This window comes from Vicugna pacos, chromosome 11 (assembly GCF_048564905.1).
Source record: "Vicugna pacos chromosome 11, VicPac4, whole genome shotgun sequence".
NCBI classification, from domain to species: Eukaryota; Metazoa; Chordata; class Mammalia; order Artiodactyla; family Camelidae; genus Vicugna; species Vicugna pacos.
In genome coordinates, this window is record NC_132997.1 from 50110196 (window position 1) to 50132893 (window position 22698).

A 22698-nucleotide genomic window follows, 5' to 3' on the forward strand; every position below is an offset into this window, starting at 1 on the left:
GAAGTCTTAGGAAGGAATGTATCCCCTTAGCCAGCTCAGGGAAACTGAAGCAAGTGTTTGGGAAGAGAAAAAACTGTCTCTGGGATTCACTTATTCTATTCATTTAACAAATAGGAAGTGAGCCCCTATTCGGTATCAGGCCTCGTGCTCAGACCATGGGGAGACTGAGGGCAAGATCTCATCTTGGTTTAGCTGGAGACGGGATGTAAACAGACTCACAACTGCAGGGCACCATCTGTGCAGGGCAGTGAGGGTGTGTGTCCATGGAGGGACCAGGCTTAAGTGCTATGGGAGTTCAGAGCAGAGAGAGCTCCTGGAGGAGAAGACCCTTTCCAGCCTCAGACCCAGCCTCAGATGTCACCTCCCCCAGGAAGCCTTTCCAGGTCTATACACACAAGTAACAGCTCCCTCTTCTGAGCCTCTTTGAGCTCACACACAGCCCCCCTGTTGTACTTACCACACTGTCTTCTAATTCTTTTTTTCTTTTTAATTGAAGTTTAGTCGGTTTACAATGTTGTGACAGTTTCTGGTGTACAGCATAATACTCTTAATTCTTTTAAAATCTGTCTCCCTTACTAGATCGCAAGCTCCCTGATGTCAGGTTCTGTCCTTTATTCATAGTGCATCTCTGAATCCCTAAAGCTCTGCACAGTGCCTGGCTTTCAGTATGGACATCTGACTATTAAATTAATTCCATCTCTTCACAGAGAAGATATGAGTTTAAGCTGAGCCCTGAAGAAGGAGTTAGACTTGGACGGTGGAAAGGATAATTAAGGAGAACAGGCAGGTGGACAGGGATGGGGTTAAATGTATCATAGTAGAGATGGGGAGGGGACAAGAGGAGATTAAAGCATGTTAAGGTCAGACTGAATTCTTGGTGTCCCTGGAGGAGAGGAACTGAAGGCTGGTGGTGACCTAATGTAAGGGTTGTTTCAGTTCTAGGAGCAAAATGAGGAGATGCTTAGGTTCATTTTCCCAGTGACTTCTCGATATCCATTGAGACAAGAAAGGATTTTGTCTCTTTTTTTAGGCTGCATCCTCCCACTGATACCATGATTCCAGCTAGTCAGGATAGAAGTTTCTAATTTTTTCCTTAGATCAGAATCTTGACAACTTGATTTCAAGAACTATGAAGGAGAAACTGTAACTTCAGGTCATCCCTGGCATACCAGTTTGGTTTTTAAACAACATCTATAGACCAGGGGCTGTCAGGTTTAACATGAACTGAGCAGGAATGTGGCTCTCTTCCTGGCCTTTGGACTGAGAAGGACCCACAGAAAGTCAAATGGCCTCGGGACAAAAAACAAGACACCCAGTTCAAGATCTATTAGAAAGGGAGATAGTGATAATGGAGGCTGGTTAGACCAGCATTCAGGCTCAATTTATAATCCCTTCTGAAATAACAAATCCTTTCTGAATTGAAGCAGTTCCAGGCCAGAGCTCAGCAGCAGAAGTGAGGAAAGGGAAATTCCAAAATGATGTCTGAAGAGGTCATACCATACACCTAGTCCACCCGCCTCTCCAGATCCTTCTCCAGACTCCAGCAACCAAACCAAATTACTGACAATGGACTCAAAATTTAAGTAAGATTTTTGTCTGTTGTATACATTGTAGGAAAGCAGAGGAGGGCTTACCATCCAGTAGCTGGGCAATTACAGTCTGGTTCCTGAACACAACAAATGACGGGTCTTCTTTTCCACGAGTACCCTCTTCACAAAGGGAAGTACCTGTGGTCAGCCAGAGAAGCGGGGCCTCATGACACTCAGGATATGGAAGAGGACACCTCATGATGCTTAGCAGGAGAGGGGACTCCCTACCAGCCCGAGGTCAACAAACTTCAGAGAGGCTATTTGAAAGGTGTTCCAGGGTTTATCCTTTAAGACAAATGAAAGACCTATCAATTAGTGGAGACCTTAACTTTCTCTCAGCGTAGAGTTGTCTTATTAAGAAGGGGCTGATTTCTTCACCACCAGGATACTCTCTCCAGCTTGGAGTCATAAGAGTTTGCATTGGGAAGGATATGGTCATGGAAAGGAAGGTTGGAGGTGAAGAAATTTCCAAGGGTGACCATGTAGCCAAAGAGGCCATGACCTTGCTTCTTACTACACTGAGACCATAAGAGCAATCTGAAAAAGAACTTCCTCGTGTTCTCACTTCCAGATCTACCAGCCAGCCCACAGCATACCTGAACACTCTGCCATCCCTCCTGAAAATCAGTGACTTGTCCAGGCAGCTATCTAAAGCCATGCCCTCCCCTGTGCCCCAGATCCCACCTCCTCTGTCTCCTCTCTTTCCTTCATTACCACAATTTCCTGCCCAATTAAATAATTCCTATCACAGAATGCTATAATATATCCCATCTTAAAAACAAAACTTCCCCACATTCCTCTCCACTATTATTAATCCATTTCATCCTCACTCACACTCTTAAATCCATTCCCATCAGGCTTTCACCTCTATTACCCACTGAAAACAATCTTGTCAAGGTCACCGCTGACCTCCACCTTGTAAAATTCCTTGGTCATTTCTCAGTCCTCATATTGCTTGGCCTCGACATGGGATTTGCCGAAGTTTGGCCCCTTCCCTCTTGAAACATCTGTTAAGTGAAAGTAATTTTCTTACTTCATGACTGCTTCTTCATTCTCCCTTCCTGGACAGCTGCTCCTCTTCCAGACCTCTAAATACAAGAGTGGCAGAGGGCTCAGTAACCAGACTCCTACTGTTCCCCATCTACACTCACTTTCTTGGTGCATGTAGTCCCATAGCTTTAAATACCGTATTTCTTTGTCCACCTAGTCTCAAAGCTTTAAATGTCATTTATATATACTGATAATTTCCAAAATTATATTTCCAGCCCCATCTTCTTCTCTAAACTTTACTTATATACAAATTCCAAATCTACATCTCCCCTTGACTCTAGAAGGCATCACAAACTTAACACACCCTAAATCAAACATTTAATAGTCCCTCTACCAAACTGCTCCTCCCACAATCTTCCCCCAATTTCTGTAAATGAAAACTGTCCACTTACTCGTGGCAAAATCTTAGAATCATCTCACCTCCTTTCTCTCATATCCCACATTCAATCCATCATTCATTCAATCCAAAATAATTTTGATTGTGTCTTCGAAATATATCCAGAATTTGACTATTTCTAACACCTCCACCATCACCTTTATCCAAGTTACTATTCATTCTCACCCGGATTATAGTAATAACCTCCTAACCTGTAGGAACCTCTTACCAAATCTCGCTGTGGAGACCAAGTAATATAAGGACTGAGAAATGATGGATTTGCCAAAGTGGGTCATTGATAACGTTGGTAAGATTGCTTTCACTGGATTGATTGGTAGGCATGAAAAGCCTGACAGAGCCATAAAGTGGAGTCCTACATGCTCCTTGTTGATTCCGTAATAACTCACCAAAAAAATTCCCCTCTCAAAGCCTTTGTATTTGCTTATCCTTCTGCCTGGACCACCTTTCTTCTAGATTGTCACATCTGGAATACCTGCACGGTCACTCGCCGCGCGCGCGCTCTCGCTATCTCTCTCCCCTGAATTCAGATTTCTATTGAAGTCATCAGGCTATTTAAAATAGCACCATCCTCTCTCAATCAATCCCTTTATTTATCTTCTCTTTTTCTTTTTCTCTTCATAAAACTTATCACTATTTTACTGTATCTCTGTATTGGATGTCTCCCCACCCCACTACACACACTCGAATGTAAGTTGGCATGGGTTTGGTTTTGTTCAAGACTACCTAGACTGGCAAATAGTGGGTACTCAATAAATATCTGTTGAATGAAGAAATAAGCGACCTTCGTCTCAAACGCATAGAGTTACTACCAAGAACGTGCAAGCATACGAAACTTTAAGACCTCCGAAAAGGACCCCGTAGGCTCCAGGAATGTGGGTATGCACCCTTAACGCCTTAGACGTCCTGACTTCCCCCTCTTAGAAGACATACGGTAGCGCTTCCGCCCTCGCTCAAATCTCGCTCAAATCTCGGAAAAGGAGGGGCGAAGGGTTTATGTCATCATCCTGCGCCCGCCTGCCCCGCGACGCGCCGGCGGCTGGCGCAGCCCTTCGCTCGCCCGGCCTCCCCCTCCCTGGTTCCGCGCTCTGGTTCCGCCATGGAATCCAACAAGGATGAAGCCGAGCGCTGTATTAGCATCGCTCTCAAGGCCATCCAGAGCAACCAGCCCGACCGGGCGCTCCGCTTCCTAGAGAAGGCGCAGCGGCTCTACCCGACGCCGCGAGTTCGCGGTGAGTATGAGGCGCCGGAGACACGGAGGGGACATTAGAACTGATAGGGGGAATACGGGAACGGACCGACGGGAGCAGTTGGAGGAGGGGGAGGGGTGGCGAGGCGCGGCTACGCCTGCGCACTGAGACGCGTGGTGGCCGCCGGGAGGTGTAGTCTTTTGACTTCCAAGCCTCTCCAGGATGCTGGACACCTGATGACGGGGGCGACAGCGACTTCAGCTTTCCCGGTGCTTGCGGAAACCTCTTGAGATTTGGAGTTCCCCCCAAGAATGAGAAGCGGTGGCACACGGTGCGAAGGAAACTTACATGGAAGCGAAATCGAACTACTTTTCCCAAGGGGCCATTCGGTGGCCCAGGGCCGGTTGCCGGCCTGGGCAATATTATAGTTTAGGAAAATAAACATAACTCTTCTGAAGAAGAGAATGGGTTTTAGAGAGGGAAAGAAGACTTCTGACTTTCGGAGGGCCTGAAAAAGCGTCTCCATATCTTCACTCCCTAGCACGACTCCAGACGAGTGCCAGGGACCACCATCCCCAAACTAGAGCCTGCCTTTTCCCACTCCACACACCACCTTGGACTGTCTCTCCTGAGACCGGGCTCCTCACTTCCTCCTGGAGCCTCCTCCCGCTTGCAGGATTCAAAGCTTTGGCCTTGTTGGAGACGTTGACCTCAGCCACCCCCATTCTCCCCTGCCCCCGAGAGTCCATCAGTGGCCAGTCATATGGACAGCTGGACAGCACCAGGCTGCTAAGCGGCTCTGGACTGAGGCTTCCAAACCACAGAGGGAATAGTGAGGTTATCTGTACTACTCATCACCTCACTCTACCCAGGAATCCTTTTTTTCTTTAACCTAAGTCTCCACAGGAGTTTTTCGTCATACAAGCTGGAGGGGAGAAAGAGATCGTCCATTAAAGATGCAGGGTTTGTGCCTGCAGTTACCACTTAGTAAATAGTCTGGCCTGCAGTAGGTACTCAGAATCAGAAGACCTGGGTTCCATCCTGACTGCTACCATGTGATCTTTCTGAGCTTGGGTTTCCTCTTCTGGAAAATTAGAGGGTTGGCAGATAATGTGAATAAAAGTATCCCCATAGGACTTTTCAGTTTAGAAAGCTCTTTTGAATGTATTTTCTCATCAGCCTGCCCTATCAGGGAGGCGGAGCAAAGATCATTATCTTTGTTCTATAAATGAGGAAATACTTCAGTGGCCAGGGACCTGCCCAAGATTACACAGCTAGAAGTTGGAAAGTTCTGTGTCTCTATACATGTTTATTAAAGAAATGAAATGAACCCGAAGAGCAGCAGGCAGCCTTCTAACCTTCCCTGCCCACTTTATGAAATTGAGAAAGGCAGCCTGGAATGCCTGAATTTTCCTCCCTCCTGACTCTATAGATTGGTCTTTGGCCTGTTTGCATTAGAGAGAGTTTCATTCTCTATTTTCCAGGACTCTTGCTCAAGGAACTGTTCTGTGAAATCACACTCTGTAAGAGGGGAGCCCTCTAGAGAAAGGTGGGGGCCCTCCAGCTCTCAGAGTTCTTTTTGACTCTGATACTTTTTGGGATTCAGAAGCAGGCTGCCAAGAAAGGATGGTAACTTCGTGGCCTGTGGAGATCTTCTGTCAGCAGGCCTCCTCACTCAGTTCAGGTGCTTAGATGAGTTTCCTTCCTGGAGCACAAGTACTGGAATTTGCTCAGACAGAAGAGTGACCTGCTGCCTATTTGTCATATTCATGTTCTTCTGGAAAGAGTATATGCCTCATGCCTGTCTGTACACTTCACCTTGTGCCATCTGCAGTCTTACACTGAGCTGACAAGGATGTGGGGGTAATTTGGGCTTGAGATGAGGAAACCTTGGTTAAAAAAATATTAGTAGTTGTCTACACTTAATGTTTGAAGTTTGAGCTCATTCCAGTTGCCCATTTAATGCAATAGATGTCTTTGTTTTGTTTTATTTGCAAAGTCTCTGCTTGATGCTAAGTGATTGTAGCAAGATTGGCAAGACATGGTTGTTCACCTTAAGGAGCTTATGATCTAGTGAAGGAGACAGAGTTACAGAAAAAATAGTTTTGCAAATCATAAAATAAGAACTGTGATTAAGCATAAATTAAGCACGTTGTTAGATGCGGAGGACTTGAGGATGGACGTGAAAAATCCAGTCTCTGCCTTCTGTGAATTCAGTCTGGTGAGGTAGAGGGGAGTTCCCGGACTGGGAAGCATGGAGGATAAATTATAAGCAGTATCATGACAAGGATGTAAAAATAATGGTAAATCACAGTGAGGGAAGGCTTCAGGGAGTGGAACAGAGTGGGGGGCGGTGCATTTTTAACTACACTTTGAAGGAAGGTAGGAGACTTGAAGAAGGGCATATGGGGAAAAGGACATGGAGGCTGGAAATTGTAAGAGGTGTGGGGGAAGGGATGGATGTAGCAAGATTTGGAGGTTGTGGAGGTGGTAATTTGAGAATAGACAGGACTATGGTTGGAAAATAGAATGGAGCCAGATTGTGGGAATCCTTTCCTGCCAGGCTGGAATATTTTCACTTTATTCTGTAGTATTAGAAAAAATTAGAAAAAATCATTGGCATTTTGCATACCACAAGTAAGATACGAGTGCTTTTTTTTTTAAGGGTGCTGTTCTTAACAGCATAAAGGGTTAATGAGTGGGAAGAGAGACTCAAGGCAGAAACCAGTTGGGAGACAATTGCATTATGTAGGTTATGAGTTAAGAGGACCTGAGATAAGGCCTCATGGATGAGGATAAAGACATTGGAGAGGAAGTACCGAGCCTTCGGTGAGAAAGGGATGCTGAGAAGAAGTGGGGACTTAGAATCCAAGCCTGTGCAACCAGGAAGAAACCAAGGCTAAAGAACATGGGTAGGGCCTTTCGGCCAGAACCGCCATCTTCCAGTAATTCGCCGAAATGACCGATACAAAGGGAAAGAGGAGGGGCACCCGCTACACGTTCTCTAGGCCTTTTAGGAAACATGGGGTTGTTCCTTTGGCCACGTACATGTGAATCTATAAGAAAGGTGATATTGTAGACATCAAGGGAACTGGTGCTGTTCAAAAAGGAATGCCCCACAAACGTTACCATGGCAAAACTGGAAGAGTCTACAGTGTTACCTAGCATACTGTTGGCATTATTGTAAACAAACAAGTTAAGGGCAAGATTCTTGCCAAGAGAATTAATGTGTGTGTTGAGCATATTAAGCATTCTAAATGCCGAGATAGCTTCCTGAAACGAGTGAGGGAAAATGATCAGAAAAAGAAGGAAGCCAAAGAGAAAGGTACTTGGGTTCAGCTGAAGCGCCAGCCTGCTCCACCCAGAGAAGCCCACTTCGTGAGAACCAATAGAAAGGAGCCTGAACTGTTAGAACCAGTTCCCTATGAATTCATGGCATGAGAAGTGTAAAGAAAATAAAAGACCTGCACTGTAAAAAAAAAAAAAACAAAAAAGGTAGGAAGAGATGGGCGGAGTGTGAGGTGCCGCTGGGATGTTCCAAAGAAAGTGTCAGCTCGGGGCTCAGGAGAGAGCTTCAGATTCCAGACTGAAAATCTGGTATCATCCATTGGTTGGAGCTCATTAGAGTTGAGCCTGGGTGAGGTCACTGTGGGAAAAGTGAAACTTGTAGCAGCTGCGGCCACAGCCATGGGCCACATCTACCCTTGGCCACTGGGCAGAGAGAGATGGAGCAGCATCAGGAAGAGGCAATCCCAGGAGAGGGCAGGGGCCAGGTAGCCATGGAGCCATGTGTCGAGGAGGTGGTGAGCAGCACTGTCAGTTGTGGCAGCGGCCACGTGGGAAAAGGACAAGTCTCAAAATGAAAGGGGAAGGAGCAAGAGCATGGGTGCAGGATTGGTCTTGGAGAAGTGGAAAGACAGACAGAGGGAAGGGTTAGGGGTAAGAGGAGGCTCAGAGAAACCTTGAAGGGTGGAGGGACCTCACAGTGAAAGGTTGTGAGGAAACTTGAAACATGTACTGCAAGAGGAGGGGTGGGGAGGCACTGAGGGCTGGACAGTTGTCCTCAGGAACAGTAGCTGCGCCCTGAGCTGGAGAGTTACAAGGCAGGGGTAGCAGAGCCAGTCATTCTCTTTATGAGAGTTTCTATCCAGCTTCTGCAGCCTGGTAGCCATTGGCTTCGCCTGAAGCTTAGTAACAATGGTGGAAAGTGCTAAGTTTTCCCAGGAGCTGATGAGCACATTGGCAGGCCTCAGTTTCCCCAGCAGACAAAGAGAGGGTTAGTCATGGAGGTCAGCCCACCTGCCTCAGGTCCCATAGAAGCACCTGGCACAGAGACCAACAGAGTTCACAATGAGTAGCTGGTAACATTATGATCTGGGCTGGTGAACTGGCTAGCAGGCTGGCCAGGAGGGTGAGGGGACCCAAAGGTGGGGGCGCCAGGAGGCTCCAAGGCTTCAGAAAGCAAAGTCTCAGCACTCAGCAGGCTTTGGACCAAGTTGCACCCATGAGATTTCAGCCCATCCCAGACTGCAGGTGCATGCCAAAGGCTGCCCAAGATTCTATGAGATGGCCGGCTGTGGGATCCAGACTAAGTCAGGAAGGCCAGCACACGGGGAGAAGGGAGGATTGGTAGCCGAAAGGGTTTGGCATTCAGTTCCACTACTGGCGAGGTCCACGGTCAGGTTAGTCAACCTTTATGAGCCCCACTGTGCGCTTGTCCTTCCATTTACCTTAATTCACTGAATCTTACTTGCCCCTCAGAACAGTCCCATGAGGGCAGGGATCTTGTCGTCACTGAGGAATTAGATAACTTGACAAGGCCTCATGGCTAATTAGCGAGGGAACCAGACTGTCTAGCCCCACTCCCAGGCTCTTTCCCTGTTCCAGCCTCCCTTCCCAACTTTGAGCACTACAGATATTGAGAGCCCAGAGATGAAGTGACGGTAGCAGACGACACATAGTATTTGCTGGGCATTGTGCTCAGTCCCTTGTCAGCATTCACTCATTTAGTCATTTACTCTTTCAACTCTCTTCAGGGAGGTACAGTTTTACATGGAGAAGCTCAGTTTACTTGTCCCAGATGACTACCAGCAAGTGGCGGGGCCAGATTTGAACCCAGGCAGCCTGACCCTCCAGTCTGGGTTTGAGGAGGGGCCGCCCCTGGTAGCTTTGGCCATAGAAATGCTCTCACATCTGCCTCAGCTCCCACTGCTCTCATCCCAGCTTTGGTCTGTTGCATCAGTTTCGCTTCTTTTTAAATATCTACCAGCTTTCCTGGGAATGGGCAGAGTCCTAACTCCATCGCCACATTCAGCTGTTCCATCTCCTACTCTTTTGTCACTTTGCCTATCAGCCACTGTGCCATGAGGGATGTAACAGTGAGTCACGATGAAGCAGTCGTGTCCCACAGGCCTGGCAGACGGGGTATCCAGGCCACAAGAGATACTCAGTTGTCAGCAACCAGAAATCTTGAATTGTCAACTCAAGTAGGAACCTTCTCTGTGACCCAGAACACATTCATTCCCCTTTGGGCTCTCTTTCTGCAGTGGAGGGAAATTGGACTGGTTGGTTCTGTGCAACTGCCTAAAAAGCTTCCAGAATCTGCCTGGAAAGGTACTGGAGCGAGTCAATCCCATTTCCTGGCTGACACTCCTGTGTGCCTACAGCAACTGAATGGCTGGTCATGTTGCCCTTTGGTATCAGCCTGGACTCCTGGGGCTTCCAGAGAAATCAAAAATAAACAACTTCTTTAAAAGCCCTAGGAAACCAGCAAACCAGCTCTTCCCTCAGTCCCATCTTGATCAGAATCACTTTCTCTGTTGGTTTCTTCCTTTGCCATCTCCTTGGTGCCTGGCATGGACCCGGAGTCTGGGACAGCCTGAAATCTCATGGTTACAACTGGGTCCAAAGCCTGCTGGGTCCTGAGACTTTGCTTTCCTTAGCCTTGGAGCCTCCTGACCCCCCCCCCCCACCTCCACACACACACCTTGGGTCCCTTCACCTCCCTGACCAGCCAGTTCGTCAGCCCTGGTCACAGTATCAGCAGCTCCTCATTTTGAACTTAACTCTTTCAGTCTCTGTGCCAGTTGTTTAGACACATCTCATTTCTTCCTCATCCCCCACTGTGAGGAAGCCGAGAATCGGAGACATATCACACGTCAGCTAGGGTCAAAGTGTTAGGCAGTGGCTGAGGTGAAATTTAAGCTGGGTCTTTCTGAATGAAATGAAATGAAATGAAAGAATGAACTGTTCTTCTGTACTTGGAACGACTGTGCTAGAAGGGGCTCCCTCTGCCAGACTGATGGGCTGGTTCTAGGATGGCAGCATAGCTGAGGGTGTGGATTCGGGAGCTGAACAGCCCATAGTTCACATGCTGCCTAGTCACCTCATGCAGCCACGGGCAAGGTGATGAGATGCTGCTCCTTCCTCACGACAGGGATGGTAGTAATAAGACCCCCCTCCAGGGCCACTATCAAGGTTAAACTGGCAAAAACCATGTCCAGGCCTGCTTACTCCCAGCAAGCGCTCATCACTGTGGCTCTTGGCTGAGCACCCTCTCAGGGTTTATTCCAGGAGCCCCTCCACCCACTCATGTAGGCAAGCTCGCCTGTCAGCCTCTGTGTTTGGATTTCCTGGCTGCTGACCCGGTGAGAACACGTGAGTTTACTGCAACTAAGGCAGCAGTGGGTCAGGATGCAGTGGTCCGCGTGAGCCAGTGCTCTGCTCCCAGCGAGTCCTGCTCCACGCCCTTTGGAGGAGACCCACATGCGTTGCAGTGGAGAGTGTCTGATACCCAGCACAGTGGGGTATCAGCTGGGGATACCTGGGGGGCCATGCTACTGTCCTTCCTCAGCACAGAGGTGTCCTATAGGGGCATAGGTCTGTGCACAGAGATGTGGGCCTTTCCTCATTGAGTTGGCAGGGACCAGGGACTTGGTATTGAATAACTGTGCCCCTCACTGAGGGGGATACTAATGCCCTGTATGGACTCTGAACACTGAAGTAGGACATTGACATCGTCAGCCATTTGAAAAAAGTAAACAGTAGCAAGTAGTAAGCACAGCAGATGTTTATCCTGAGTCTCACACCACCTCCGCCCTCTGGGGCAGAATCGTTGCCCCCGTTCCTCTCCACCGCTCAGCGAAGGCCTCCGGGAAGCCTTCTGACCAATCCCAGCTGACTCGGATGGTCATGCTCGGTGGGACCCCCGTTGCAGAGTACTTCACCCATCTTGGCACTCAACAGAGGGTGGCTGTTAAACACAGCACTTTGGGATTTTAAGAACAGAGAGTTAATAGTTTATTTTATGTGGAGTTTAAAGATGACCTGTACCCTGAGAACTGTGGGCCTAAGAGAGCAGGTGACTATCCCATTAGCCCCTCACAGGCCCAAGTCAAGGAAGGAGCTGGTGGCTTTGGTGGGGGAAAGAGCACATGGGATGTGCAGGTCCTGGGATCTCCTGGGGCCATTCAGTCCCTCAGCCATTGCATGTGGCCTTGCTGGAGCAGGATCCCTGAATGCTTTCCTTGCTTTGCACAGCCCTGATTGAGTCCCTCAACCAGAAACCACAGTCTGCCAGTGACCAACCCCAACCCACAGAGTCAACCCATGCGACCCAGAGGAAAGCAGGTGGGGCCAACACCCCCTCGGCCAATGGTGAAGCTGGAGGAGGAGAGAGCACCAAAGGCTACACCGCAGAACAAGTAGCAGCCGTGAAAAGGTAGAGGGTGGAGCCTGGCGGGCGGGGCCCGAGCCTGGCGCTGTTGGGATGTTTTCAGATCTAGAGAAGCTTCCTGCTGCCCGTCACCCACTCACACCTTGCCTCCCACAAAGCCCTGGAATAGAGTGTGGGCACCAGAGCTGCACTGTCCCCTCCCACCAAGACAGCCCACAGCAGAGGCTGTAAATGCTGACACCGCTGGCTTCCTCTGCTGCTGGCCAGCAGGCCCTGGGCCTCTCTACATGGCTCTGTTTGTCAAGAGATGAGGCCTGGTCTCCCCTCCAGATAATTCTCCAGCCCACATCCTGCCCCTAACAAAGACACTTTCAGACCAGAGCCTAAGCAGGGTGGAGAGGAGGCAGGAGAGGGTATCCCTCCAAGGCGTGGGCAGGCCCTGCACAGAGCCGCTTACTACCAGGCTAAGACAGTCCAGCCAAGGCTTCTCAGGGATAGATACTCCCACTCCCATTTTTCCCCAGGCCTCCCCACCAGCTAGCCTGAGGCGCCCCTCCGAGGCCATTCCCACATGGTCCTGGCTGCTGGTGAAGACGTTAGCAAGCTTCAGACCTGGGGTTCAGCCTGTGTGTGGCCTAGCGTGACTAGTTTGCCATAAGAGCTTATGCCAAAGTACGTCTTTCTGACCAGACAGCATTTCGACTGGACAAGCCCATGCGTTGTAGGCAATAGAAACTGTGGGGAGGTGGGAAAGCCTGAAATAAGCCAAGAGTCAAGGAGTCTCCAGGGACCTCAGGAGTAAGAACTGATGGAAGAGAACCAGCGTCTGTTCAGGGCCCTGTGATGAGGTGAACAGATACCTGCCCTGTCTGACCTCTCTGTTAGCCCCTCGGACTCGGATTGCCAGGAGGGAGTAGAGCTGGCTGAGCTTGGGACGCACCTGTCCTCAGGCAGAGGCCCGAGTGACAGACGGACAGTCCTGAGGTTGCCTCCAGTGAGGGTGCCGTTAGCTCAGGGAAGTGGTTCCTGGCCTGGCAGAAACAGCAGCTGCCCCCTCTTAAATCCTTAGTGTATTCTTGGTGTTTCCACTGGGCCTGTCCTGCTGGTCCCCTGAGCCTGCTCGGAGCTGAGCACCCACACCACTTTTCCTTGCCCGCCTCACCTCCCAGCCTGGGCCCGCGTAGAGCTCCCCTCCCACCCCCACACTCTGCTCCCTCCCCCCAGGGTCAAGCAGTGTAAAGATTACTACGAGATCCTGGGGGTGAGCAGAGGGGCCTCAGATGAGGACTTGAAGAAGGCTTACCGCAAATTGGCCCTCAAGTTCCACCCAGACAAGAACCATGCGCCTGGTGCCACTGAAGCTTTCAAAGGTAAGCCAGCCCCATTTTCCTGGTGTCTGGGTGTTCTTCTGTCCTTGGGAGGGAGGGAATAGGGGCTCTTCCAGAGAGTGGTCTTGGACCCAGCTCCTACCAGCTCAGGAGCTGCTCCCTGGGAGGAAGGTCCCAGTAGCCCCTCTAGCCCAGCGGGGCCTGTCAGAGCTCAGACAGGGCGGCTCCTGCCTCCCCTTCCTCCTAATTCCCTGGGAGTGACAGGAGCAGAGCTGAGGCAAAAGAGGGCTGATGGTGTCTCTAGGTTTCACAGTGACTGAGAGGCAGAAGCAGGCCTCCTGCCTCACTTCCCCATCCTGGGATCCTGGTAGTAGTTTCCCCGTGCTACCCCAGGTCAGGGGCTCCTGGCTTGGTGGCCTCCTCCCCCCGCAGCCATGCGCAGCCCACCCGGGCTCTTCACACACACATGCTCCCTCTCACAGCGCGCACGCCCCAAGGCCTGGAGTGGGGGCATGGAAGTCTTTCTGGCCTCAGGGCCTGTTGGTTCTGGGATGGGTGCTGCAGTTCTGGCTGAAATCATAAGCTGCCCTTTCACTGTTTCTATTTTCATTAAACATACTAGGCATATACCAGGCTCTGTGCTGGCACCATGTTGCTGAGCGCTGTGGTTCCCCATCTCCCCCAGGCCTCTCTTCTCTTGTGCCCACCTTGTCCTCAATGGGACCTTCAGGGTCTTAGTCTGACCTCCCTCTGGAGGAAAGCATGCTGACTAGCCCTGCCTGGCCCAGACAGGGTCTGTGTAGTCCCGGGGCTGTGACCATAGCCAGATGGGGAGCCCGCGGCAGAGCAGACCCCGCGACCTGGTGTGTCGTCTCCTGGGGCCTGCCCCAGGTGTTCCATTCCAGGCTACATGGGGCAGTCTGAGGGCATCTTCCCCCACTGCCTGTCCGCCAGCCCAGGAGGGAGGAGGAGAATGGGAGTGGAGAGGCAAGGTAGTTGTGGTTAATGTTTCTCCAGATCTGGCCCTCGAGGCCCTTATTCTCAGGGGTTGCACATTCTGAAGCAGTTGCTGCTTTGACCTACTCCTCTGAGAGAGTGGGCCACTGGAAAAGGAGCAAGGAGGGCTCGGAGCACAGGCTTCCCACTTGGGCTAGGCCAAGGTTCCACAGCTGGGACCGGACCCCAGGGAAAAGGGGGCTCACCCAGGCCACACCACCAGCAGTGGAGGAGGCTTTACTAGAGCCCGGGCACGTGGCCGGCACTTCCAGCTGCCCTCAGTTTACAACAGCACATCACGCGTGTGTTCAGCCGTCAAGTTGTGCTATGACTTCAAGATTACATAACTTGCAGAAAGGAATGCCCCATCCTACTGGACACCTCAAGAGAGAGAAATGAAGAAGGGGGCGTTTTGGTGGTTTTCATGAAGTCAGAGAGCAGACTTGAAGCAAGACATACTTGGATTTGAGTCCTGGCTCTGCAGCCTCAGACCTGTGTGAACTTACATTTGACCTCTCAGAGCCTCAGTTTTCTCATTGGTAAAATGGAGATGGGCTGTTAGGAGTAAGTAAGATAAACCCTGTAAAGGATCTGGCGTGTAGGAAAAATTGGACCATTGTCATGAGGTAGAAAATGAGGAGCCTGAGTTTTAGTGGTGCACCCAGCTCGGGCTGCCTGGACGCAGAAGTGTTTCCCCCCAAACCCCACCCCGACTCCACATACAAACTCTTGCCAAACAGCCACACTTCCCACTGGCCCCAAGGACTCCTGCTTCGTAGAGCACCACTTGAATACCTGAAGGAATTGAGCCCTTTGCCACCCACACCTCCAGCCTGACCTTTCTATCTCTTTTCCAGCTATCGGCACAGCATATGCAGTGCTCAGCAACCCAGAGAAAAGGAAGCAGTATGACCAGTTTGGTGATGACAAGAGCCAGGCAGCCCGGCACGGCCATGGGCATGGGGACTTCCACCGTGGCTTTGAAGCCGACATCTCCCCTGAAGACCTCTTCAACATGTTCTTTGGCGGTGGCTTTCCATCTAGTAAGTACCCCGACTCCCCCTATAGTCAGGTCTCCCTGGTAGTGATGGTGGGCACCTGGATGCCAGCCCCTCCCCTTCCCAGCAGCCCCATCTCCTGACTCAGTCCCTCTGACCCCCAGGTAACGTCCATGTCTACAGCAACGGCCGCATGCGCTATACGTACCATCAAAGGCAGGACCGCAGGGAGAACCAGGGCGATGTGAGTGAGGGCACTGGGGAGAGGACGGGGAGGGTGCCTAGTCCCGCCCAAGGGTGTGGGGCCTGGGCTGGGGAGTGACATCCCTAGCCAACTATTCTGGGACAGCAGTGCCCCCATGACTCAGCCAGGAAGCCTTCTTGGCCCCTGCTTGCCATTCTGCTGAGGGACACCAGAGGGAGCCACACTCCACATCACCCACAATGGGAGGAGGGGCTTCATGGTCTTTCTTGGGAAATGTAATGCAGAAACTTCTCTACCTGCAGACAGGTTTGAGTGTGAATGGCCTTTGTGTAGTCCAGTTATTTTTAAGGCCAAAGTGACATTTTGCAAGCAATGGAAAGATAAACTTCATGAGAGAATTGTAAAGGATGACAACATAGGACTGGTTTTTCTTTGCTTCTTTTCAGCGCTCTTAGAAATATGTATACAAAAACTGGCAGTGTGTCAAGCATATTTTGAATGCCACAGATTATGAGAACAACTGGCTAACATTAAAATACTGTGGACAATTGGAGAGCATTTGAAATTATGGCAGACAGAGGGAACAATGTGGCCCTCGATTTTTGTTTATTCATCTTTTAAACTTTTATTTTTGTGTGTACTTAACCTACAGGAGTTTTTTTAAATCACAAATTATCATACAGTGAACAACTTTATTAACTTTTTTGTAATTTCTTAACTGGCAGTTTTTTAATTGGTAGTTTAGTCTGTATGATTCAAAATTCAAAAAGGTGTGAGTCCCTCCAGCCCTGCCTTCCGTCCTCCTGGAGGCAGCCACTTCTGCTCTGTTTTCATTGGTATTCTCTCACAGGTAACTATGTGTACCCACCTCCCACCTGTATTTAACACCCGTTGCTGCTTTCTTTCTATCTGGGGAAGCTGGTAGGTGGAGGAGGGAGTGGTGCCTGCGTGGCAGCTGACTCCCACCACTCAGGCTCCGTTGTGCTGGGGGAGCTGGTGGTGATTGCAGCCAACGTCACACCTGCACCCAGGTCCGGCTTGGGTGACCATTGGCTCTTCCCTCCAGGGTGGGCTGGGGGTATTTGTCCAGCTGATGCCCATCCTCATCCTGATCCTCGTGTCAGCTCTCAGCCAGCTTATGGTCTCCAGTCCACCCTACAGTCTGAGCCTGCGACCGTGAGTACCCGCAGCTGGGGTCAAGGCCGGGTGGTGGGCAGACAGGGAACATGGGAGTCTCACCCCCATCAGGGGAACTTCCTTCCCATCCTGGTCCAGCAGGTTCTTGATCAAAGTGCAGAAAGCTACTGAGAAAATAGGCTTTCCCTGTTAAACTCAGGTTCTTGATCTTTTTAGAATCACTGCCTAAGGAAAGGCAGTGAAACCTGCAGGTCTCTTTCCCAGAACTCTGCACACACAGTTTTGCATATGACTTCACAGGTTTCATGACACTCTCCCCATCTTATCTGCTGACCTTGAGATAAGAACCGCTGCTCTTACACTCTGGTTGGGGGCCCTGGGGCCATGGAAAGGACAGGGGCTCTAGAGTCAGCAAGGGTGGCTTTGAATCCCAGCTCCTCTGCCAGCTCAACAGCTGTGTGACCCTGGATGGGTTATGTAACTTCTCTGAGCCTTGATTTCCTCGTCTATAAAATGGGGACAACAACATCTACCTGCTTGAGAAAATTGAATGAATAATACACATAGTATGCCAGGCTCCTTAGAAATGCTTGACAGCACTAGTTGGATGAATATATGGTCTCAGCCACCAGTAGTGAACTTGGGCACTTAAGGCCCCAGCTCCCTCATTTATTTCCAGCATGTAGGGCAGTATCTGATATGAACAGCTACTCAGCTTCTGTTGGTGGGAACCCTCTGCCCCCACCTAGTGGCCTGGCTCTGCCGGGGAGCCTGGCAGGATCCCTGTCAGCCAGCAGGGGGCAGAATCGGTCCACTGGACCCCCACCAGTCAGTTCAGGCTCTGTGGCCTGCTGCCAGGCTTCTCTGCAGCGGGAGAGCTGAGAGGCAGCAGGGGGCAGGCAGGGGCTGTCCTCACCAGAGCACTGACTCCTGTCTGCATGTTGAAGCTCTTCCCAGAGCCTGCAGAGCCTGCAGTTGGAGCTAGAAGATAGAATCCAAGAGTTGGAAAGATGTAACTCATTGGAATCCTTCTTGTCATTTTGTTCCTAAGCCTCTTAACTCTAGACTAGATAGTCAGGCAGCCCCTAGCAACGATTGGCTTGGATGAATGAGGACACAGAGGCACAGGAAGTTCAGTTCACACGGCTTATCAGATGTGGATCCTGGAGTCATTCCAGGTTCCCTACTTCCCTGACCAGGGCGCCTCAGAAAGGGACTTCTCCCCAAAGGCCTCAGGTCAACAGGCCAACAGTGTGGTAAACAAAGGGCCCAAGGAAAGGCTTGCCATAGTCTGGGCCCCTCGTGCAGGAAGGACACCCTGCCTTTTCTCCAGACCCTCATTTTGGGTGGTATAGATCTCCTGCTCCATTTTGGGAGGGAAGCAGCTACTCCTGTGTCTTGTGTGGTACTGCCTGTTGGGGGCCCAAATCAACCCCAGAGCTGCCATGGGCCTTGGGACGCACACCCACTTTGTGCCTGGTTTATTTCTGGCCAGGTCAGTGGGCCACGTCCACAAGAGAGTCACTGACCACCTGAATGTCGTCTACTATGTGGCGGACACGTTCTCTGAGGAATACACAGGCTCCAGCCTCAAAATGGTTGAACGGAACGTGGAAGATGATTATATTGCCAATCTCCGAAACAACTGTTGGAAGGAGAAGCAGCAAAGTGAGCGTGTGTGTGTGTGTGTGTGCGCGTGTGCACGTGCACATGTTTGGGGGCACAAAGCCTGAGAGCAGGGAAGGAGAAAGCCCTGCTTGCCCCGCGATTGGTGGGCCCGGCACCTGGCACTGCCCTGTGCCAGCCACCTCCCGGCCAAGGGCTGGGCTCCACCCCTGCGCTTCCCCAGGGCTGGGAGCCGGGGCCACCTGGAGATTTCCTCCAGCCTGCCCTGAATCACTGCAGTCATCCTGTCGTTTGGCTGCCGTAGAGCGAGACTAGAGCAAATCTCCTGGCCACCTACTGACGGGCATCTGGATCTATCTTTGGGACCCTGGGGAGGTCTGACCAGGATGACATGTTGTCACGTTGGCTGCCCTCACCTACACTCTATAGAAAGGGGCTTCTATTCCGCTCCCAAGTTGGGACCATATTTGCTTCTCCAGGGTCTACCCTAAAGGGAAACCAGCTCTGCCCCAGCTCCTGGGCCTGCAGCTGGCTTCCCCCCATCACTGCCCAAGGCCAAGCAGGCATCATAGCAGTCTTAGAGGTGTGCCCTAAACCTGACCCATTGCTTTGCAGAGGAAGGCTTGCTGTACCGGGCCCGCTACTTTGGCGACACAGATATGTACCACAAAGCACAGAAGATGGGCACCCCAAGCTGTAACCGACTGTCAGAGGTGCAGGCCTCCCTGCATGGATAGTCCTGGGCCAGCCGTGCCACTGAGGTCCAAGTATGAGCCAGGGCCTCCTCTGCCCTGCAACTTTTGGCAGCTCTGGCCCTGGTCATGAGGCAAAGGGGGAGGTGGGGAGCCTGGTGATCATGGCACAGTTTCCCTGTCCCCGGCCTGACCTCTAGCCTGCAGAATTCAGACAACTCTGGGGTGTGCTTGGAAGCTGAAGTGTGTTTCAGCCCCCTAGTGCTGCTCCACCCCACCCCACCAACCCCCTGGCTCCGGAGCTGTGGGGCATCCAAGAGCCAGGCAGATGCCAGAGCACGAGGCTGCTGCTGATGGCCACTTGTGCCTCCTTGGTCTGCTCTAGCCATCAAGTCCCCCTGGCCCTTTTCCAAGTGCAGCCAACTATTATCTGTGCCCTGGGATTTGGGCTACCAAGTGTTACTGGGCCCACACGCTCCCCACCTGACACCAGGATGAGCCATGTGGGAACGGGTGGGCCAAGAGCCCTTCCTCTTCCCCTGTCCTTCCAGGCGGGAGGAAATGGAACAAGATGGATGGGCAGCCAGACAATGGGCAGGGGAGGGGGCCGACAGCCTGGGAGCGGGAGAGGCCCGTACACCAGGCTGCTCCTCGTCTGGTGGGATCAGAGGCACTCTTGAATGCTGCACCTGGCAGCCTGGAAGCCTCAGGCATCTAGCCTGCCCAGGCATCTCACCTGTGGTCTGAGGAAGGGAACAAAAGGTCATGAGTTCAGGACCAGACACAGAGCCCTCAGCACAGAAGGGGTGGGAAAAAATGAAAGGTGCTGGTAGCAGGATCCCTGCCTCCTTTACCCCTGTGTGTGGGTAGGAGGCTCTGTTCCTAGCATCTGCCAGAGGGAACAGCTTAGACCAGGCCCAGAGGCGTGTGGGCAGAGCCGGTGAAGGTTCTTTTCTGTGATGGTAGCCTGCCCACCCCCTCCTTTGCCTTTGTCCTCTCAGCAGGGATCCAGCTCCAGAGTCTGCTCTGAGGCCATTTGCTAGTGCCTGCCCCTGGGAGAAAGAAATAGACTGCAGGAGGGAGATGGGCGGGAGGGCTGAGGTGGACAGGACAGGGCCGGCCGGGGGGAGGGGGGGTGGCCGGTTTGTGTAGGGTAAGCTAGACGCTCCAGGGCATGTGACTGCAGAGCTAACTGTTACCTCTCCTCCCCAGACTATGAAATCCCTGGAGAATTTTTGGTGACATGCACTGAGCCAAGGTGATGAACTGTATATTTAACGAAAGACATAAAAAGAAAAAAATTAAAATGGAATTGGAGGCCGAACGCCGCACAACTGCCCTCTCTCTCACCCAGTAAATGCAGAAAGCTCTTAGGACAGACAGGAAAACCTGCCTCAGGGCTGCTTCCCTTCCTCCCGAGGCTGGCGGAGGCTCTGGCTCCACATCGGCTCTCTCCTAGGCTACGGAAACCATGGCAACGGAAGTAGAATGTCAAACTTGCAGCAAGTGTCTGTGGGAAGGGCTGGGGGAGGGGGTGCCCAACTGCCTTTCTTTCCCCTCCCCGGAGCCACCAGCAGTCACCTCAGTGGAAGCAATCAGAGGTGCTGGCCAAGGATAGAAGGAAGAAAGAGAACTCTCCATAGAATGTAATTTATAGATGCGTGTATGTGTATATATATCTATTTATATGTAAATAGCATATATAAAGAGATATATATATATATATAGTCTACTTTTTAACCTCTGCAGGGATTTGGTTAAGTTGTTTAGTTGATTTCTCCCCTGTTGTAGAAAACGAGACCTGTTTGGGGAAGGCAGCCTGGTCCTTCAAAGGCTAGACCTTAGGCACAGCAGACAGCATAAGGAAAGTCGGGTCGTAGCTTTTAACGTTCCCTCAACCCCAGCCTGTTTTTGATGGCAGCAGTAATCATGATGGGATAAATGTGTAGAAAACTTGGAAGGTTGCCAGGTTTATGGTTAAGCTGGAGGGGAGCAGGCTGCAGGGCGGAAAATGCCCGTGGGGCCAGGTGCCAGGTCAGTACTGAGTCATGGTAGAGGCCCCAGACGGCGGCCTGTGGGGGTGAGACCACCCACCTCACGCTCTGGCCAGCTCAGGTGAGCTCTTGGTCCTGGTGCCCAGGAGCCCTCTGACCCCCCCCCCACTCAGTCCCTAAGTGAGTTTTGCCTTATAGGTGCCACAGGGCACAGCCCTGTGGTTACGTCTAGTTTTTCCTAAGTCGTATACCAAGGACTCCAGAAGGCTTTTCCTCCAAGAGTCAGCCAGGTGGTGCCCAGGACCCTGGGGCAGCAGCCAACTCCTGAAGAAAGTCCGTGACTCTGGACACCTCTGTCTCCACCCTCTGTGGACATGATGCCACCCAGCCTTCTCTCATGCTTTAGACAAAGGATGTACGTGAACCGGGAGGGTTTTCTTATCTTAACCTTCAAATGAGAGTTTTTCTCAAAACAGCATTTGCTGCCAGGGAAAGGGAGAGAGGTTTTATTTATTCCCACAGTTTATACTGGGCCTTTTGGAATTACCGTTTTTCCCAAATTTTCCTCTGGCGGTGGATATTTCATTGAGTCCGCCATCCTCCAAAGCCTTACTACCCCAAGCTGCCAGCCAGGATGGGATCACCACCCTCCCAGAGCCTCTCTTGGCTCTTTTTTTAAAAGTCCCCCAACAAATAGGATTCTTGCTGGGAAAGGAAGGTTGGCCAAGAAATGTCAAACATGGTTTTTAAACAAGGTCCTGCCCTGTGAGGAAGCGGCCACCCCAGGTGCAGAGAGATGCTAAGAACTGGATGTGGGTGAGAGCGCCCCACCCTTGGGGCCCCCGGTGCTCTGCCCCCATCACCCTGACCATCTGGTCCTGGTAGACGTCCCTAGACGGGCTGAGCCACGTGCAATAAGAACATAGGTCCTAATGGATCCCCCGAGAAGCTGTATTTCTTGAATTAGAATTCTGAAATTGTATATCTATAAATATATGTTTATTATGTGATTGGTTGGCGTTGGTGCATCTGTGTGAGCTGGGGCGGGGGGCACAAGCCCCTGTTGCTATTGATAATGTCCAGCCCATCCCTCAAGGAGTTTTTGGTGACAGCTTGAATGTCCCCTCACCACTTGCCCCAGCCGACAGCCACTTCGGTCACAAGAATTGTTCTAGGGCTGACTCCACTGAAGCAAAAGGTAAGAGACTCAATTAGGCCAGGACCCTGGGGTCCCTGACACCAGTCCAGGGTGTATGATCACAACCTCTGCTTCCCCCTGGTCCTACTCCCTTCATTCCGTCCAGAATGTCAAGGTGTCAGTCAAACAGATTCAGAACCTTCCTTCTCCCCACCCTGGATCCAGAGCAAGGGAAATGTTTCTTTCCATCTCTGGCTGCACAGTGTTCCCAGCCATCTTTCCCACACCACCTCCACGGCCCGCCCTCCTCCCCCAGAAGGTCGGGAAAGTTAAAAATGTGGCAAGCCGAGTCGGGCTTTCCATGAACAGAGCCGCAGATCTGCCCGGCCTCCCAGAGACAGGGCCCGGCAGCCCTGACTGGTGGCCTGAGGCTCCTCCTGCTACTGCTCCAGCCAAAGACAGGCAGGCTGCCCGGTGGTGCCACTGCAGCCCAGGAGCTCATTGGCTGCCCTCGCCCGGGTCACCGCAGCCAGCCCGGCCCGGTCTGCGAGCCGCCACTTGTTGGCTGCAGTTGGCAGAGGCATTGCCAGCCGCCCCCATTCACCCACCCCAACCCCCTGCCCTCAGCTTGCAGCTCTGCAAGCCAGAAGGGGTGGGACAGGCTCCGTCCAACTGTTTGCTGCAAA

At 51.5% G+C, this 22698-nt stretch overlaps 1 protein-coding gene and 1 pseudogene across 3 annotated transcripts; both read left to right on the forward strand.

Annotated features, from left to right (window-relative positions):
• The first annotated feature begins 3859 nt into the window (after window positions 1–3859).
• DNAJB12 (DnaJ heat shock protein family (Hsp40) member B12) lies at window positions 3860–21884 on the forward strand. Of its 3 annotated transcripts, none has more exons than XM_031682276.2 (9): window positions 3860–4265; window positions 11763–11943; window positions 13123–13268; window positions 15080–15265; window positions 15385–15464; window positions 16492–16601; window positions 18058–18230; window positions 18804–18901; window positions 20093–21884. In XM_031682276.2, the coding sequence occupies exons 1-9, from the start codon at window positions 4133–4135 to the stop codon at window positions 20120–20122; spliced, it is 1137 nt and encodes a 378-aa protein (XP_031538136.1). In that variant the 5' UTR covers window positions 3860–4132; the 3' UTR covers window positions 20123–21884. The 3 variants fall into 3 exon arrangements, with proteins under 3 accessions (XP_031538136.1, XP_006212921.2, XP_031538135.1); XM_006212859.3 differs by having other exon boundaries at window positions 4062–4265; window positions 18804–18955; XM_031682275.2 differs by having other exon boundaries at window positions 4062–4265; window positions 18804–18949.
• Window positions 5504–9788, forward strand: LOC140699314 (large ribosomal subunit protein eL21-like; annotated as a pseudogene).
• Window positions 21885–22698: the final 814 nt, after the last annotated feature.